The sequence below is a fragment of the Temnothorax longispinosus genome, chromosome 5 (assembly GCF_030848805.1).
Source record: "Temnothorax longispinosus isolate EJ_2023e chromosome 5, Tlon_JGU_v1, whole genome shotgun sequence".
Lineage (NCBI taxonomy): Eukaryota > Metazoa > Arthropoda > Insecta > Hymenoptera > Formicidae > Temnothorax > Temnothorax longispinosus.
This window is the reverse complement of record NC_092362.1, coordinates 19,107,444-19,127,599: the sequence shown is the minus strand read 5'-3', so window position 1 is coordinate 19,127,599 and position 20,156 is coordinate 19,107,444. Positions and strand designations below refer to the sequence as shown.

Sequence of the window (20,156 nt, the reverse complement as noted above, 5' to 3'; positions counted from 1 at the left end):
TAGTTCGCGGTCGTTTAATGTGCGCGGAAAATGCGACGATAGTGATAACGCATCCTGTTCCAAGCCACGCTCGACGTGTACCGTCGACGTATACCGTGACGCGTTCGTGTGCGTTCACGTGTCGACATCGCGAACACGTCCAAACTGAACCGTTCGATCGGTTCTTTTTCTCTCAAACGCGCCTCTCTTCCTCGAGAAAGACGGAGTTACTCTCGTTTCGACTTATCGCGGACCTACTGATGTACCGTTCCTTCCAGCATCCCCGAAAGACACCCGGGAAAACGTTCGGCGTGCGACACCCTTATAGCACGGCATGACGGAACACGCGAGGTGTCATCTTTGCCAAAGTTAATGAGAGAATGGCGAGGAATATACATTCTTTTTTCAATAATGTTAGTCAATTTTCTTGTCCCTCCGTCTTGGACTCTTTATCTTCTTCAGTACTCGACGCTTGACGATAGCCGAGTTAGCTTGATGAGCAAGGGTTCTTTGAAAAAATAACGTTTAACGGATAATGGGATGTGGACATCGACATTGCGCGTTGACGCGGTTCTCCTTACAAGCTTCTTTTACACAGCTTATTTTACACAAGAATATCTCAAGTTTCCCGCAATTTCTTTCATCTCTTTGATCAATCCTGTAGTCATCTTTTCTTTAATACTTAAGCATTGGCGAGTTGGTATTGATGTCAGTTCACGTAAAATTTTCAAAAAGAAAAAAGATATTGGAATATTCATTGTTCTAGAATTACAAGCAATTAAAAAGAAAAAAGTCCGTTTCTTTTTAAATATTAAGAAGTGGAAATAACCAAAGAAACCTTATTTTTAATCTAGACAAGCGAGAACTGAATGGAATTAGCAAAAATTTAATTAAATGTCACCAATTTCCATAAGTCTTAAATCTCTTTGGCACATATTAAAATATATCATTCATTAAAATATTTAAATAATATTAAATAAAATCCTTTTCTTCAAATTACTTTTTTTTATATTAGAAGAAAATAAATTCTAGAAAAAAATTTATTTTAAACGCCTGTGTTTCAAAAGGTACTGATTGGCCGACATTCTTGGTAAAAAATGTCGTGATCTAAGAGTTCGTGAATGAAAGCACGCTAAAAAACCTGCTATAAATAATTCCAAAAGATTTTCATACTTTGGCCAACAATTTGAGCGAGTCATTAAAAAGGAATTAATTGAGAATGTATCGCGTGACACTCCTCAGTGCAACTGCTGGCAAAATGCAATTTTATACAACTTCACCGTATCCTCGGTCTATATCACATGCTAGCGAACCATTTGGTCGCTTTTTGCCTCACAGAAAAACAGTAATGGGCAGTAGATCAGGATGGGACCAAAAAAAAAAAAAAAAAAATTGCCAGAAAATCCGTATTATGCTCACTCTCTACTGTCAAATACGGATGTTTAATTCTCATGACATTGACTGCGATTCTCACAGCGACCGAACAAAGCTCAAACTCAGACGGCCGTATCTGGCATTAAATGTGGAATATAAATGCGGGCTGTGTGTAAAGTCGAGTAGAACATATGCCCGCGAAAATGGAGCCATTCGTCTTTTCGTTAGCTCTTAAGCATCGGTTTGGGATATTGGTGATATCTCCCGTGAAATATTTACAAAATTTAGTTCAATCTTTCATAAAGTGAAGTAAAATATTTTCATACGGTTTAATTTTATTTTCGTAGCTCAAATTATTGCAAGATAATAATGAATATTAATGTAGAAATAGTGGAACAGATGTGTCATCTTTTTTATACATATGGTCATTGTTATTCATATAGTATGATATGGGCAATACTAAAATCTCGAATATATATTCTATACCAAAGTCACAAGATTACGCACAATGCTTAAAGATTAAAATAAAAAGAAATATGTGTATGTGTGTAATTAGTTCTGGTTAATGGATCACGTCTATTTCTTTTAATTTCGAAGTCTAAGCGTTTACACGCGAATATCCCCGTTTATATTGCCGGTCGCTTTAGCTATCATTAACAAGGAGCAATAATTAACATAAAAAGTTCAAAGATGCAAAGGTTTGCAGAAGTTTTTTCAATCAGACGCGCTATCGATCCCGGCCGCTCCAAGATTCGTTCGCGCGTCTCAGCTTGCACTCGTTCACCTCGTAAGGGAACTTATTAAATCCATAACGGACAAACGAGGGTAAAGTTGAATTTGAAATAAAAATATTGCACACCGGACGAACGCGAATATCAGTGCACTGATTGTGAGACGTAACTGATAGCGTTGAAACGAGGTTGTGGGTTTATCGTCTGCGTAAAGTCCGCCACAAGTTTCCGCGAGTAATTAACGCCGCTGAAATAACTTGTTCCAGAGTACTTGCAACGAAGATGATCTAAGAAATTAGAATTAGAGAGCTTATTTAGGAAATGACGGTCGAAATCGCGGCGAAACAGAGGAAGAAGCTGGTCGCTGGAGCGAAAACACGTCGATAGTGTAAAATAATCTTGTTTTCGTGCGAGACATTGTTTTTCGAGAAAATTGATTTTAAGGACTCGAAAGTTAATAATACCTTCTATCTTTTTAAAAAATCTCCAATAATCTTATGCAATACATTGTGTTGCGCTGATGGATAATATGAAAAATAAAAACAGAATAAACCATTGTTCTCTCTGAACAAAAAATTGTTTCATCATATATTGTTGAAAAAGGATCTGAGAAGGAGACATCTGAAAAGGAATTTATTTTATTTCGAACGAGACTAGACTGGCGAAAAATAGACTTATATATGAATATTGAGAGAGAAGTTCCAGCCTTGAATTAAGAATGCATTTTTTGTAACCTAGCTTATGCACTTTGACGTTCAAAAGAGACCTTCTAAATGTAAAAAAAAACGTGATATAAAGATCACTTATCAATTTTATTTTTAGATAAATCTAGCCGTTACCGAAAATATTGCAAACTCTTGAAATTATAATATGTTTTTTATCGAAACTTTATTGAGATGTATTTTTATTATTGAGCGGGGCTAAAATTATATGATCAGATTAGATGACACAAATGCAATTTATAGAAGCGACTGATGTTATCAAACTATTGAAATATACATTGCTAAAGTTGCGGCGTTCGTATTTTCAATGTAGTTATTGATGAAGACTTTTAAAACTTGATCAAAAACAATTTCGTAATTGAGATTGATATAGAGAACAATTTAATCGAGACATACAAAGGAAATACGACAAAAAATATTCACGCAAAATAGATTGAGTTTCAACTCAATTTCCGAATGGTTAAATTTATTCAATTGATTGCGTTTAAGTTTTCAAAAGTTTATCAAGTTTGAAGAAACTAAAGTACTGCTTTTCAGTAGTAATGCTTCAGTAGAACTGCACGATAAATTTATGTTTATTCAAATTTAGCAATTAATGGTACAAAAAGTGAGATATAATATACATATTTCGTTCTTTAAAATGTTGTATTTTATATCCTATAATTTAAATTGCAAATATTTACTTATAACTCTATAATGGGAGTTTAGTCTTCTGAGTCGGTTATAAATATTTCGAATATGTAGAAAAATACATTCTTTTTTACTTTATTATATACGCATTTGCGCATAAATTTAGTTGCTCAGAGTTCTTACTGTGCATTATGAAATTAAGGAATTCTATATCGTATATAAAGTATAAATAACATGCAATTACGCGTGGATAAGCGTAGTGAGTAATGCGTGCTGGCGATCAATGTAATTAAATCGGCGCGACAGTATGGCGTGTTTTCTATCGATGGTGTGTTGTATATCGATCGATGTGTTTCAGCTCTCTAACGAATTTTTATGGCTTTGCGTCGCTACCTCTGGAAAATCCTCAGAATAATTTATAGTTGGTTTAGATAGAAACGGATACACTTTACGATTCGTGATATTTCGAACAATGTGTTACGTTGCATTATTTAGAGTTTTACATTGACATTCGGGAGCAACGCATATAACACGTTCTAACTTTGCTAATTTAACTTTAAGCGGATTACATTCGCGCGGTGAAGTTATAGAAGTGGCATAAATTTCTTCAAAGTGTACCGTGCTATCTTTCCTTATTTATTTAGTAACATGAAGTTCATGACAAGTACATTGTAAGCAACGTAAGCTACATCCAATCGCTTAACCAAATCGCGTACTACGAATTTCATAGACAATTTATTTAATTAATTTGCAATCTTAATTTTAACAATACTCTTTTGATGAGTCGGCAATTGTTTCTTCTTTAACGAAAACATCTAGATGTTTGTATTGTTTAAGTTTTAAGTGATCCAAAGGGAAAAGTTTTCTTTGTGAAACTCAATTTCTAAAGACTAAATACAACAAACTCCTACAGCTTGCAGTTAATTTCAAATTGACTTTATTTTAATAGAATTTCCAACTCGTGGTTTGATTATGAAGAGATATTAATAGAAACTGGAAAGCGTCGTGCGATAAATAATGATTTACCTTGATATTTTCGCTAAGACAAAATTAATTGTTTTGGAAAATCTGTTGTTAAATATTAAAATTAACAGGAAGTTGTGAGCTAAGCTGCTCCTTTATTATGTTATCGCTTCTAACTTTGACGACAAATTTCCATGTTATACGTGGAATTTAGTATAGGTATAATATACACGTAGATATATACAAGAGAGTGTATAATATCCTTCGTCATATTATCATTTGTTTAAAAGTTAGCAAAGTTTCCTCAAAATTTGCTCAAATGCGCTAATTGGATTCTACGCCGAATATATCGCCTGAAATCCCGTACCAACGTAATTGTCAACGTTTCGAGTTTAATAATAATCGCAAATTACCACTGCGTAAGCCGGAGACAAACAACACAGCAGTTTCCATTACAATTCTGGATTTAACAGTGACATATTTGGTTAATAACAGGCGACGTTCGTTTATGAATAACAATTTGGAGATAATTATGATTAGAAGTAATAAATGCACTATTGCATAAAACGCAATCAAAACAAAATTTAATCTTTTTATAATTACATTATAAAAAGATGTAATTATATAGGCGCAATTATATTTTTTATCTTTTGTTTAATAAAATATATTTTCTATACAGAATATTTTATATCTTATACATAACATCGTTGAAGATTATATAAATTTAAAGAAGGGCATATGTTTAATCTTGCAATTTTCTAAATTTCTTTCCGCAAAAACTAAGTTTCATATAAAACAATTTTATTCTACAATTTCCATTAACTTTTGTAGAATGACCAACTTTTTAGTTTTACCACTAGCTACGAAACACTTTGTATTTTGCCTAGTTAGTTATTCGTCCCTTTTAATGACCCTTTTAATTTAGCGCTCACACGCCACACTCGTAAAACAGGGAACGTCTTCTATTTTCTTGACAATATAACCACAATTAACATTAGAGCTCTTTAATACCTAAATGGTGCTCTAAATTATGGGGCAACCGAAAGGGGAAATGTCTCTTGGGAATCCGACTTTTAGCTTCGTATTGAAATACGAGCTATATAGCTATACAGCCGATCAATATTTACAAGAAGAAAAGGAAACACTGATTATGATGCTACAGAAGTCATTGACATCGCCGGGAGTCACGTGGACACTACGAAGTCGGAATATGTGCCGGTCAGTCGACGCTGTTGGGTCTCATTAATCCATCGGCGGAAACATGCTATCGGAATGCGGCGGGCTGGTGCACTTCAAGAAGAGACTAAAGCCTTGCACGCAAAGGTCTCGAGAACTAATTCGCGTTTTTGGAGGATAAGATGAGCAAAAGTGTGGAGTTACTCGCTGGATCGGAGGACAGTGAGCCAACACCTACGAGTGAGTAATGTTATAATATTACGATATGCATTGTGTGTTAAACGGACCTCGTTTTTTATAAGAATAATTAATTGACTGGAATAATAGCTGGGAAGGGTAGGCAATCGTTCCATTTTTTTAAATCTACAACAAGACGTATTGGATCTTTCAAGTAATTTAAAAAATCTTTTAAAAATTAATAGCAAAATATATATATATAAAACAGAAAGCATTACACATTAAGTGCAATTAAGAACGATTTGCGATGTAATGTTCTAAGAGAATAATAAAAATTGGACACGGCAAATTCCCCTACATTTTTATTTTTTCTATATAATTTGAATAATTTATTTAGCGATAGCCAAATATTTCTTACTTAATGTAATTCTAAGAACGTAATAAGAACTGGACACATAAATTCCCTCTATTTTTATTTTTTTTTTATACATATAATTGGAATAATTTATTTAGCGATAGCCAAACATTTCTTACTATCTAGAATCCTACGAATAAAAATTGTAATGTAACAATAGTTTTTTCAATGTCCGATAAGATGATAATCGGATTCCTCCTATTTCTGGGACGCGTCGACAAATGTAATATTCCAACTAGATGATCGGAATACCAGATGTCCGTGATACATTAGCGCGTTAAGATGATTTCCGGTGAAAGGGAGACAAAATTCAATAAACGACGAATGCATTTGCCCTCTACAACTCTACACTTCCGGGAATCCACGTCCAGAAGGCGTGATTTCGCGTCACATTGCACGTTATTTTTGCTAATGAAAACTTGACTGCAAAATTAACGGAGAATTTAATTAAAATTACGTTCATATCGGGTGCTCTGTATATCAGATTTACGTCAAGACATTATAATTGCATTTTCGTCGTAAATTGTTCTTTTGTTGATGCAATAATTACTTTTTGCAAATCCAATAAGAGCAATAAAAGCACTTTAATTCAGATACAATAATACTTTACTTAATACAATAATTCAATACTTAATACTTTTTCAATAAGAGGAGTGTTCTGTAATAAATAAGTAAATAATGTGCCAGCTATTATAGAAGTCGGAAATGTATATCGATTGCGCGACACATCATCGTTTCTGGAATATAATGAAAAGTATATTAAGTCTTTTAGACATTGTGATGAGTATTACTATGTTTAATAATACAGACGGATCGATATGCTTACATGTGAGTACGTATAATGTACTTCCCTTGTAATTCTTCTAAAAGCATTATGTGTTTTTCCTTATATCCATTTACAGGGTCCAAGCTCACTCGGTTTCTTTTCCGCGTTACATCGACACATGTTTTCAATTCGACCAAGGATGGAAAATACTTGTTATATAACATAACGTTTTATAAGTACATACCAAAATTGGGTTGATATAAAATAGAAACTATAATTTACTAATTATAGCACACAGATAAATAAATACATTAATAATTAATATATATGTTTTAATAATATAAATATTAATAATACAAATACAGAGGAATATTTTTTTAAATGTGCGAAATGCAAATAAAAAATATTAGTTCTAAAATGTTAAACTTGGATAGTAAATACATATATAATTAATATGTACGGGGTGTCTGGTAATAGTAACATCGCTCGTGAGTTAAATTGAATAGAAAAATTCTTTACCATTTTGCGATTTTTAATTAATGAGAAATTAATTAATAAAGATCTGCAGATGAGTGTTCATCTGCGCGATTCAGTGACGAGGGAAAAGACAGTCCATTAATTAATTAAATATTAATTAATTAAAAATGGATTATATTAATTATATTAGAGATGGTTAGAAATAATAGTAAATAGTCAGTATTCCATTATTTATTCCATTATAAAAATGTTGAAATATAACGACGATCTTTGCCGTCAGAGACGTTAAAAAGACGTCAAAAAGTTAAATACCTTCTTAAAATGATTTAATGAACCTTATTGTATGCTTGACATACATATGACCACGTTTTAAAATATTTAATTACCAACGTAACATAAACAAAGAGAATGTTACAACAACAATTTTCATCCGAGTAAAAGCCTGGTGTAAAATATTCAACGTATCGGAACCACGGTCACCAATATCTATAAACAATATTTTCGAATCATATTCAATATACTTTACTTCTCTGTTGGAAAATTCGTCGCACAATTGCTGCTGTCAAAAATATTATCTGAAAATGTTGCAAACGCTATTGATTCGTTATGCAATATTTTGTTAGCGACAAAACACTAATTTGTGATTTCAAGATATTAAAGTATTACATCTCTTTTGTTTTGAAAATTCAGATCATTTATTCGTTTGTTTAAAAAAAATGTCGGATTACTTAATAACAAATTATTCAAAAAGTGCGAGTTAAATAATAATAGAAGCGTATAAAGTAGAGAAAAAATTTTCTATAGTTTTGTAGCACATAATATCAATTTTCTAAAAACATGAATTTAGAACGGTTCAGTAATAAACTCTTTGATTAAACGCAGATAATCAACACACATTGCAGTAAATCAGACAAATGCAAGTTGTCTCATAACTGTTATACAACTGTATTTATAGTTTCGTTAGAACTTATTGAGAATAGGAGTGTCTATTAATAAGTTATCCGTGCACATTAAATCAAATTACCCCATCAAGGTTGTTTGTGCCTTGTTTATTCAAGTTTTTTCGCTGTCTACATGATAAGGTTTGCCACGACAACGCCAATAAAACTTTTCTTCTCCGTGCACTCGGTGTCGTAACTCGATCGAGAATTGCATTTCAACTTGCAGGTAACACTCGCGCTCAAGAGAGATCCAGATTAAACTTGAACGGGAGCCGTCTGCTCTCGAAAAGCGCCACGGAGCTCCGGGACAGCGAGATCGCGAACAGCTCGCCGTCGAGGCGAGGCGATGGATCGGGCGAGTCCGGCATCGTCCATCATCATCGACATCATCGGCATCACGGGGCATCGGTGGCCCAACGCACTCACACTTTCTTCGCGACTCTGAAGAGTCGCTGGGCGCGCAGCAGGAGCAAGGAGCGGAAGAAGTCCAAGGATGCCGGTAGTGCACAGGACGCGAGCCAACTCAAGAATCCCAGTGCCGAGTCCGACTACGCCGCCGATTACTCCTCCGAGCACAGCAGAAGTTCCTCAGCCACACAGAGCCCGGCCAGGCACTGCCTCAATCGCCCAGGTGAGAGATGTTTTTCTGACCGACATTCCACGCGGCCTCGTGCCGAATTTGCCTAATCTAGAAGAACAGATCTTAAATTGAAATATATAACTAATAAAAAAAATTTTAGACCTGAGAAAGAGGTGCAAGATTAAAAGGCAGTGTAATGTTTCTGCATGTGCGCCGATGACCTGGTTATAAAGTTTCCTCTATATCTGATAGCGTCTATATTTACATATTGCATATCTACAACAACCTTGCATGGTCTGATTTTCAAATGGAACGCAAGTTTTGATTTATCTTTATGCCTTATGTCTCTTTATGTTGTCCAGTTAAATAAAATAAATGTAAAAGTTATAAAATAATAGTCTAAAAAATCGGCAAAAATGCCTAAAATATTATTAATAATAAAACGTATTAATAAATCAATTTTTAGATATTTTAAAATTCTCTAAGTAATTATTAGTAGGAAAAACAATCTAGAAATTAAGAAATATATCAAATCTATTTTTAATATGTATAAAAATGTATGTGTATAAATTTTAATATGTACAAGAATGATATTATCACAAATGGATTGTGATAGAAAATTTTTATTACGTTGTACGATCTCTATACAATTTATCGCGTAATATTTCCCTGACATGATAATTGCTATCTGCTATACAGCATTAAATGCATAGTGAATTGAAACACTGTCATATGAATGAAGCATTAAACAGCTCTGTTTGCATCGCTTGCAACAGTGCTTTTCAGCTAATATTTGATAAAACATTAATGCCTCCAATGCATCATCTCGAGTGCTTTATTTATTTAATATCCCGAGAGGAATCGAGTCTTTCTCATAAATGATCATATTTGAAGGAATAACAAACATTTATTTTCTTTTTTATATTAATTATTTAACGTAACGTATTAATAACATACTTAAATAATAATTATTTTTTATTACATTTCAATTTTATCTAGTATCATTTAGTATTAATAAAATCGATGTTATCGAGAACTTCATTTAGTTTTTTCAAAATTTTCCTATAGGAATTTTATTCCCCGAAGCGTTCTACGCGGAGAAATAACAAATAGTGGTTCGATTATACTTAATCAAGTTTTGTTTCAATTCAGCTATTCAAGTATCTCAAGCATTCTCAATGGTTCAAGAAATGAAATTCTGATTATAAATTTTAAAAAATGCGACTTTTGTGTGATTTCATCAATTCATTTATAAATATTACAATACCAGGCAAATTCCCGATGTTCTTTTTCATTTCTCGTTTTTACAATATAAATTAAAATATGCCAGTACAAATACTATATCAACATTTACATTTAAACAAATAATTACTCTTCTAAAAGAGTATGGCTTTTTTAATCCATTTATCAAGTCTATGTTGCACATTCTTATGCAATTGCCAGTTGTTTTGTTCCAAGTTGTTACTTTGTATTAGTAAAAGTTAAAACGCACTGATCTACAGTACAGATGACTATCTAAGGGTTAAAATATTTAACCTTTGGAACTATGTCTGGGTTACACGGATGCAATCTAGAATATTGAAGAATGAATATTTATCACATTCATTTGAATAACTGATTGCTACGGAAGTTACTGCATTTTCAAGCGAATTAATTAAGTTTATTGACAAGTCACTCGGCTCAGAAATTGATCCTTCTTGCAGGACAGTTGTGTCGCGCGAATTAATATCCTGGCGAAACAGAGTATATAAATTCACGTTGGAATACGAATGCGTACACTTTAAAAGATGAGCCAATCAATCACCACACATCTGAAATATGTTCTGCGTAAAATATATTAAAAAGACATATAACAATTTCGAATATTTGTAAATGTGCACGAATAATATTTGTTATTTTCCAACGAGCGATTAACTAAAGTACCCACGATCAACGATCAACGTAAATAGTTTTACATGCGTAATTTATACGTGCAAATAATTACTTATCCAAATTGTACATAGCGTTGATTATCAGTATGCAAATATTGCGCTCTTGGTAATGTAACGTGAATTTATTTGGAGAGCACGCGGAGGAGAATACCTATTGAGCGAGCGTTGGTACCTAACGCCAAAAGTCGACATGCGCGGCACGTTTAGACCTCATTACATCGATTGATCCGAAATGATCCAGCACGAATACTGACGTGCATCGCTATACTTAGACAAATTAACTCGGAAGACTTCTCTTGTGTATTTTTCTCTGTTCTATAATGCAAGCGCCAGCGCGCATAATGGTTTTTAAATATCCTTAAAGTTGTAGAATCGTATCGGCGACAATTGGATAATTACATTCTCCTTATCTAATCGCATTTTTATTTTTGCGACGTTCTCGGAAAACTTTCAGTAATTTGATTCTTCATTTGTTCGATTTCGCTGTGCATATAAAACCGTGAAATCAAATGTAATTAAAATCTCACTTAAATTTGTACGTATTCGATGTACATCATTTTCCCTCTACAGTACTGTTTTACATTTTTAAAAATGCAATTGAGTTGTCTATAAAAGTAAAGAAAATTAATCAAATTAATTAAACGATGTAAGTTAAGTATGTAACTTACAGAAAACTCAGAAGTTGAAGTCATATATATTATTTAAACTAAAATCGGAATGTTTTAGAAGACACTTGATAAGACACGACTTTTATTTATTTCCAATGATCACATTTGTGGCGAAAATCACGGATATCGCTATCACACCGAGCCAAAAGGAATGATGATAAAGCAATGCATACTGAATGCGCAGAATCTCCATTGGCACGCAGTAGCAGAGAAAAGACTGTGATTGTGCAAGAGGATAACGCCGGAAAATGCAGCGAGGGATTCTCCAAAGGATCCGTGAGCTTTCAGAAGGAAGAGCATATAAGCGAGGAACCTCGACGTTCCTTCAGCCAAGAGGGCGACTTTCTTCAGGACGAGATGACACGAAAGAGAGAACAAGCGTTGAGGCAACATGCCTTCTTCCAACTTCGTTTACACATAAGAAGAGGCGCAAATCTCGTTGCAATGGACAGAGGCGGTAAGAAAAAAAAATCAAACTTCAACTATCTTTGATTAGAGATACAATATATGACTTATATTCGTTTTTAAAATAAAAAACCGTCAAAGAAGTTATCATAATAATTGCTTTGCAAGTTAAACACTATTGAATACATATGTATTGCACATTATGAAAAATGCGGTTTAAAATTGCTGTAAATTCGTTTAAAGTTATGTGGATATATCGACATTTACATGCCAATAAATAAAATATAGCTCGAGACATTCGTGCCCTATTTGTGAAAAGCTAAGAACCATCGTATTTATCGCATAACCGTAAATTTCACGATATATGGTTTATGGTTTGCGGTTTGCTTTATGATTTCAGGCGCGAGCGATCCTTATGTGAAAGTAAAATGCTCAGGGCGATTGCTGCACAAATCGCGAACCGTTCATCGCGATCTAAATCCAGTTTGGGACGAAAGCATCACCTTGCCTATAGAAGATCCTTTTCAGCCACTTACTATCAAGGTATTTAGCGCTTTTCTTCATATCGAAATTTCGAATATATATATAAAATGGCAGAAAAGTTAAATAAGTTAATATTCAATAATTTCGATTTTTATCAGAGGCAGAAATTTCCATTAAGAACAATTTTTAAGTATCAAAAGTAAATAGAGAAATGCCTTACCGGGATCTTTGTATCTTTAATATTTTTTCCATGAAAATTTTATCTACACTTTTTTGCCCGGCAAACTGCTCACCGATTATTTATCGGTCTTGAAACAGTCTCGTCGGAATTCTCGTCGGAGTAAATTCACATAATTAAATCGATAATCGATTTAACAGTCATGCTAATGAGCATCTTTTCAAATTACTGCAAAGAATTTATTGCGAAAAATATCACCCTAGGCAGGGTTTGAATAGTTTTTAATTTAATTTAATCCGTAATAATTCAAACTGTTCAATAAAATACACAATTAGATGTTTGAAAAATAATTTGTATTTTATTTGAATAAAAGAATTATTGTAGAATTTATCTGTATTCTAATTACTTAAAACGTCCTAATGATAATCAAACGGTTTTTTATATGTTGACAGGTTTTCGATTACGATTGGGGCCTGCAGGATGATTTTATGGGGGCTGCTTTGTTGGACCTCACGCAACTCGATCTTGGACATGCTCAAGATATAACATTAGAACTTAAAGATCCGGACAGACCAAAGCAACATTTAGGCGAAATCCACCTAACAGCTACACTTTGGCCGAGAAATCAACAAGAAAAAGAACAGGTACTTTATCCTCTTCAATCCGATAAAATACATTTAAGAATCTTTTTTATCTTTCACCTGGATTTATTTATCTGTGAGATGATTTGGCTAATCAGCCATGATATACATATACATATAATACCAACAAATATTAAACAATATAAAAAATGAAATGTTGAAGAAGTATCAACAAGAAGTATAGCTCCGTAAAGGATTAAGTAAGGGGCGATAAGCTAACAATAAGTCGATCGTTCTCATCTTGGTAGAGAGATGGATGTGCCCGTGCGTATATTTATAGCGTGTATATGAAGAATGGGAAACTGGGTTGTGAGGGAAGTACGCGCCCGCGTTCGTATTACGATATCGACTTGTCGTTGAAAGTGGAGTGCAAGGCCTGGCTTTTATCGCGCAGCAGCACTACTTACGTATTAACTATTATTAAACGCCATTCCGTGAGAAATAACTAAGTGGAATACTTCTCGGGTGTTATACATTAAATCCAATTTATTTACGAATTAATAGTAATTTACGTAATAAACTTAATCTTGTTGCAACAATTAACGCGCTTATTTCAAAAGCCTTGCACTTAGGTCATTTAAATTTTGCAATTACATAGGCTACAATGCTCTACCGTTTAATTTGTATTAATCTTAATGATAATTACTTTTAATAAATACTTGGAATATTTTTTTTAGAATTTGGTTGTTACGTGCAATTTGCACAAAATTTAAATTGGCCTCAAATAATTGCTCGCCTGATTTTAAAGATAGTAATTTAGCCTTCAGAAAGAGGTGCTTTCATCAAGTCTCTCTTTATTAAAATCTAATTTTGTATCCGTTAATATATTCTCTTGATAAATTATAAAATAAAATTAAGTATAGAAAAATGAGATACAAGCAAAAGAATACATAATTTGTGAATTAATTATTGACAAATAATATCTCTCTATATTTTCATTAAGGAAATATCGATTGCGAGGCTAAGAACTGTCAGTTGAAATATGCTGTTATTGGACATTCTGTGTATCTATAAAGTTGGTTGATAAGCGTACGTAATATGCCATCTATACATTACGTGTGATATGTTCCCATATATCACATTGAACATATTAATAGCCTATCGTAATCCGATGCTATAATCCGATGCTATAATCCGAAGCAATCATTTTTTTTTAGATAAGATCTTTTAGCCGGTATTAACGATCTGGAACTTTAATCCTCTTCTGATATTAAAAAAATTTTGATCTTATCAAATGCAACCGCGCTTTATCTTTTCAGAAATCTGATTCGACAATGAGTTAATTATAAATACATATTTAATACAGAATAAAAGAGTTTACAAAAGAATATATAAAAAAGTTCAATATTTTATTTTTATAATAGCACACACACACGCGTGTGTACTTCTTGAAGTCCTTTAAGTTTGACTTCGAGATTAGTTTCTTTGAATGAAATAGTTTTTAAATAAAGGAGAATATTTCTCCACATTCTAATTAGATAAATAATGTTTTCCTTCTTACATTAAACAAATTTATTGCTATTGCACTATATGATATCTCTTTTCCTCACTGAGAGAAACGTTTTGCTGTATTAGCAAATCATTTGTCACTATAGTGACAACAAACACTTGCTTTGCGAGAGCTAATTAATTTAGCAATAGTAGCAAACCATTTGTTGCAATAGCAAAAAGTTTGCTCTCATAGCAAATCAAATTTTGTTGTCACTTAAAGAGTGACCGCAAAAACAGGCCAAAAATAGCCTAATTCACCCTCGTCTTTTTTCACCCTTGAATTTAGACTTCTACTTGGTACTAAATGATAGTCTATGAGTCATGAATCCTCAGAAAGTTTCAGATTGAGCCGGCTTTGAAAAAAAAGAGGCGAGGGGACTCACTCTAATCACTTTTATGTACTAACATATATTCGCGTATATTTGTAAATAATCACATAACAGCGAACGAATACATTTTTTGAACCTATTATTATGTAAGTTTCCATTTCAACGTTTTAAAACAGCGAATACGCAACTAACTTTGACCCGGCCTCCATATCTTGAAAATAAAAAGCCGGCTCAATCTGAAACTTTCTGAGGATTCATGACTCATTATAGACTATCATTTAGTACCAAGTAGAAGTCTAAATTCAAGGGTGAAAAAAGAGGCTATTTTTGCGGTCACTCTTTCTCTCAGTGCTATCTCTACGAGTTGAGAAACGCTCGCGTCAGACCGCGTGTTCCGCGGCGCGGTTACGGCATCATGTATACACAATGCCTCATGCAATGTTTGCCGACATAACATTGCTTTTCTCGTGTGAAGAATGGAGAGGGAGAAGAAGCCCAGCTGGTCAGCACGCTTCGCAGGTTGCCGATGAAGAACGACTTGTTAGTAGTCAGACGACTTTTGCCGTCTTACTTTGCGAGCACGACAGGTGCTTCGCGCTTATCAGTGCGGTGCCGATTCGATACCGGCACGGAAATGTATTCCATTGTGCGCGTTGGTAACGAGTTCACTTTTGTTCCTGATAAGAGACTTCCGACGATTGGCCGTGTGCGCACGTAACCGAATTGTATTCCTCCGTCTGTATTTTCCGGCGTGACTCACTGGCGCTAATCGGCGATATCGTATACCGTGGTCGTCGAGAGGAAGTGCTTATATTCGCACTTCACAATTTTTTTAAACAAGACACAAGTGAATCAGTGTGTAAATCTATGCTCGCGGACACTTTTTCTCCCCCATTTTTTTGTTCTCTTGCGCGTGTCAGTCGCTGGCGTTGCCGCGTCGAGTGTAAGACATAAAAGCTTTAACGCGACAAAGTTCTTCAGATTTATCAGTTTCGAGTGTTTGCTGTAAGAGATTTCTTCTTTTACGAGAAATTGTTATAAAAAGTGTGTATCGTGTAATCGTATAAGAAGTGACATAAAGTTGAGTATATATGTTAACATTTTAGATTTCGGAAAATATATTAATTTAGGGAAAAATAGTAAAGTTTCTCAACGCTTATTGCATAAGAGATGCAGAATCATCGCGTTTAAACGTAACTTGTATATTTCCTGGATAATAAGTTCCGAGAAAATATATGCTTGAACGCTCTTATTAGGAATTGCGACATACTTAGTGACGATGTCGAATAAAAAACGAAAGACAGAAATCATCTCCGAAGAAATCTTGTTTTGCCACTTTCGAAGTGAGTCCTTGAAATATACAAGCCGATTGAACGAAAGATGAGAACGAGTTCACAGTTATTTCGCTGCTAAGGAGAACCATGGAATTCGTAATAAATTCGTCGACGAAAATAACACGTTAAAACAGACGCTTTCCACGAAGGAAAATATTCACAATTCCGTCATACTTGCTTCGAAACGTTCAAAGCAGTTTTCACTCGCAAGAGTAATCTTCGCGAAGAGACCCGGAAACGTATTGAATTTGAAATCGATAGTACATTCAATCTGTGTCCGGTCTCAACACATTCGAAGGACAAGTCGATGCCTCCACCTCGAAGAAGAGCGATCGACAAAACATGCAAAATTGATATAAAGAGAGAACCCCGATCGAAGCTGCAATCGTCGCATCCAAAATGGACACCGCGCCCGAAATAGACTTCTCATCTGAACCAAATATCGCGGGTGAACTTAACACTGCAGTGCCCGAGATCGAAGTTACGTCGGAAAATGCCAAAGTTACGTCTGCGAACGACGTCGCGTCCGCGGAGATAGCGGCCACGTCGCCGTCGGAGAAGAATTTCGACGACGCGTCTAAAGTCGACACTGCATCTGAAATTCACGTAGTGTCTAATACGGATGTGGCATTTAATAAAATGGATGTGGTATCTACCGATATATCATCCGATATTGCGGATGTGGCATCTAATAAAGTAAATACGGTATTTACTGAGAGATTATCCGATATTGCCGTGCCTCTCAGAGGTTTGCCCCGGAAACCAGATCGACGAGAAAGACGTCATTCTATCGAGGTATTAGATCGATCCGTGTCAAAACATAAATTCGAGAGGAATTTCGCTGAGGCGGAAAGCGACGCTCGCGTGAGCAACGCCGCCGGTGTCTCGGCGTCGCATGGCAATTTTTGCGGAAATATTCAGCGCGAGGAGGAGAATTCGCGAGAATCGAGTTCTGTCGCAAGCGAAAAATCCAAGATTCAGCAAACGTTTGAAATTGAAGAACTCCCGAAGGTGAAACGAATCGAAGAACTATTTGTTAAGACGAATTCCGAAATTACGGAGGAAGGATCGAGTGCTGTCGACGTCGAGAAATCGAAGCTCGAGAAAGCATCGGCGATGATAGGAGTTTGGAAGACGCGAGTGCCTGAAGGACTGTCCACCGAAAGTTTCTCTGGCATCAAGAAACGGAAAGCAAAGGGTTCATTAGGAAGTTGTCTAAAGCGGAAGGTGGATTTGATAGAGAGAATACTGGAGGATCAGGTGGAGCGAATTTGGGACGAGAACGTGGAGAAGCATACGTGGCTGCAACCGATCGAGACGTGGATCACCGATCACCGCAGGCCCTCGTCTAATTACACGTTAATGCACTCTCAATCCGTTGACGCGACCGACAACGCGACGGATGTCAATCAGGATGCCATGCCGGAACCTACGTACGATTTCAAGTTCACACCGGCGACGGGAGAGGACGAGGAACCGAAGATCGAGAGCAGATTGACGGAAGGTCGACGAGCCGCGAGAGCCGACGAGCCGAGGATCGAGAACAAGATAACTGAACATTTGCGAAAATTGCGAAAACGAGCGGTTTCTCCAAAATCGGATCGATTTGAATCAGCAAGTTTGAACACGCAGCTGAACAAGCAAGAAATTGTTTCCCCATACGTGGAAAATGGAGAGAAAAATCCAAATGTTTTAAGTGACGTCTTGGAAGTGAAGGAAGTCAAACGCCATGATCTTCTGGACAAGCTGAAAGGCAATGTTAAAGAGAAAATGGAGGACATTCATAGGGTAGAGTCATAAAGAAGAATTTTTCAATCTTTAAATCCGCGTTCATATCTGTATTATCAAATAAATTTTTTACGGCAATGTACGTAATAGACATTAAACACAAGAATATTAATAAAATTTCAAAAAAGCGATTTTGTAGAAAATTATTTTGTGCAAATTGTTTCTTGAACAGTAAAACTTTATCAATAAAAGAAGGAATCGAACAATCATAGTGGATTCTGTACGTAGTCGCTTTTGTTTTCAATTTGCAATTATACGGTGTTGTAATACAAATCCTGCATTAGTCTCCCTAGTGATACTTTTATTTAGCGTTCCATTTTTCCACATTGCAGTATTTTCAGAGAACTAATCGATTGGCGGACGTGAATAGACGATTGAAATCACAAATATGGAGTTCGGTGGTGACGATTGTGCTCGTCGAGGCAAAGAATTTGTTGCCGATGGACATAGACGGTTTGTCGGATCCTTACGTGAAATTTCGGTACATAAAATTTAATATAATAAAATGGAATGCATAACTTGATCATTCTGATTACTTTTTATTGTTAGCAAATGCAATTTTTTTAATAGATATTGCTTTGAAATTTGCTTTAATAGAGAAATCTAGATTGTTTTCTTTTATAGATTGTTTTTCTATTAATTGCTTATTATAAAATTTTTAAACATTTTTAAATTAAAGTAATTAGTTTAATCAAGTTATGATATTTCATTCCTGTTTGTTATTCCTGTTTGTTATTCATTCCTGTTTAATAAAATTTATTTTTAATCACACAATTATTAAATTTACATTAATAATCTTCTCAAAAGCGCATTTTAATATAAATGTTTTGATGAAATAAATGTTTTTGAAATTTATTCTTGAATTTCTTTTATTGATTTATTATTTTATCGTATTTAACATGTTTATAAATATTTATAATAATATAAATACAAACGTAAATATAAATTGATATTAATATTATAATATTTTAATATTGCAATATCAAACTTGTTTTTTTAATCGTAGAATGAAAATTATTCTGTTTTTCACAGTAAAATCAAATAAAATGTAATCTCGAAGATATTTAGCAATTCAGGCTACAGTCGTTTACACACTGCGAAACTTTTGCTATAAAAACTAGAGTCTCGTACTTATACTAATTTGCAGACTGGGCACGGAGAAATACAAATCGAAAGTCGTTAACAAAACATTGAATCCAATTTGGTTGGAGCAGTTTGACCTCCATCTCTATGAGGACCCGTATCTGGGACAAGAGTTGGAAGTGACGGTTTGGGATAGAGATAGGAGTCATCAGGACGATTTAATGGGCAAGACGGTAATCGATCTGGCGACTCTTGAGCGAGAGACCACGCATCGGCTATGTCGCGAACTCGAGGATGGTTCGGGCACTATCTTTTTACTTTTGACGATAAGCGGCACCACAGCCAGCGAGACAATCAGCGATTTGGCCGCGCACGAGGAAACGCCGATAGAACACACACAATTGGTTCAACGATATTCCGTTATGAACACTTTGCAGAGGATACGCGACGTAGGTCACTTGACGGTGAAGGTAATTAGAAACGATTAGTATTAATTGTTAACATGCTAGCATGTTAATATGCCGACATTGAAGTGTTAACTTTTTTAGAATGTCGAGAAGGCATGAAGTAAGAATAGTAATAATTAATGTACAGGACATGTACGACTTAGATTTCCCGAAATAAGTCGCAACTTTTTTGAGTATTTTGCTCACGTCGAGAATGAAGGAAAGTTCTAACATATTTATAAGTCTGAAAATTCATTTTTATCGAATTACAAACTCCTTTGTACGTAGTAGAATTTTATCCGACAAGTAAAATACGCTGTCAAAGTTTGGCGAGCTCGTGAATTACGCTGCATAATAATAATGGTATAGTAATATAGATTCATTTACATTACATTATGAAATAATAATTTTCGTCATGTAAATTGTATATAATTTATTAACATGTAAT

The 20,156-nt window shown here is 34.6% G+C and overlaps 1 protein-coding gene and 1 long non-coding RNA gene across 11 annotated transcripts in view; one reads left to right on the top strand and one right to left on the bottom strand.

Annotated features, from left to right (window-relative positions):
* Mctp (multiple C2 domain and transmembrane region protein) overlaps positions 1–20,156 on the top strand; it is a 31,791-nt gene that overhangs the window by 166 nt on the left and 11,469 nt on the right. Inside the window, exons 1-8 of one of the 10 annotated variants that reach the window (XM_071777677.1) lie at positions 27–392; positions 5,562–5,815; positions 8,578–8,982; positions 11,715–11,987; positions 12,336–12,478; positions 13,049–13,240; positions 18,512–18,660; positions 19,327–19,732. In XM_071777677.1, coding sequence (XP_071633778.1) covers positions 5,758–5,815; positions 8,578–8,982; positions 11,715–11,987; positions 12,336–12,478; positions 13,049–13,240; positions 18,512–18,660; positions 19,327–19,732 — 1,626 coding nt within the window. In that variant the 5' untranslated portion in view covers positions 27–392; positions 5,562–5,757. Of the gene's footprint in view, positions 1–26; positions 393–5,333; positions 5,816–8,577; positions 8,983–11,714; positions 11,988–12,335; positions 12,479–13,048; positions 13,241–14,823; positions 18,180–18,511; positions 18,661–19,326; positions 19,733–20,156 lie in introns of those variants that run through there. The other 9 variants (XM_071777678.1, XM_071777675.1, XM_071777676.1 and 6 more) reach the window with 9 other exon arrangements.
* LOC139812673 (uncharacterized) overlaps positions 8,905–20,156 on the bottom strand; it is an 81,875-nt gene continuing 70,623 nt past the window's right edge. Inside the window, exon 6 of the long non-coding RNA XR_011731911.1 lies at positions 8,905–9,039. This is a non-coding gene — a long non-coding RNA (uncharacterized lncRNA). The remainder of the gene's footprint in view (positions 9,040–20,156) is intronic.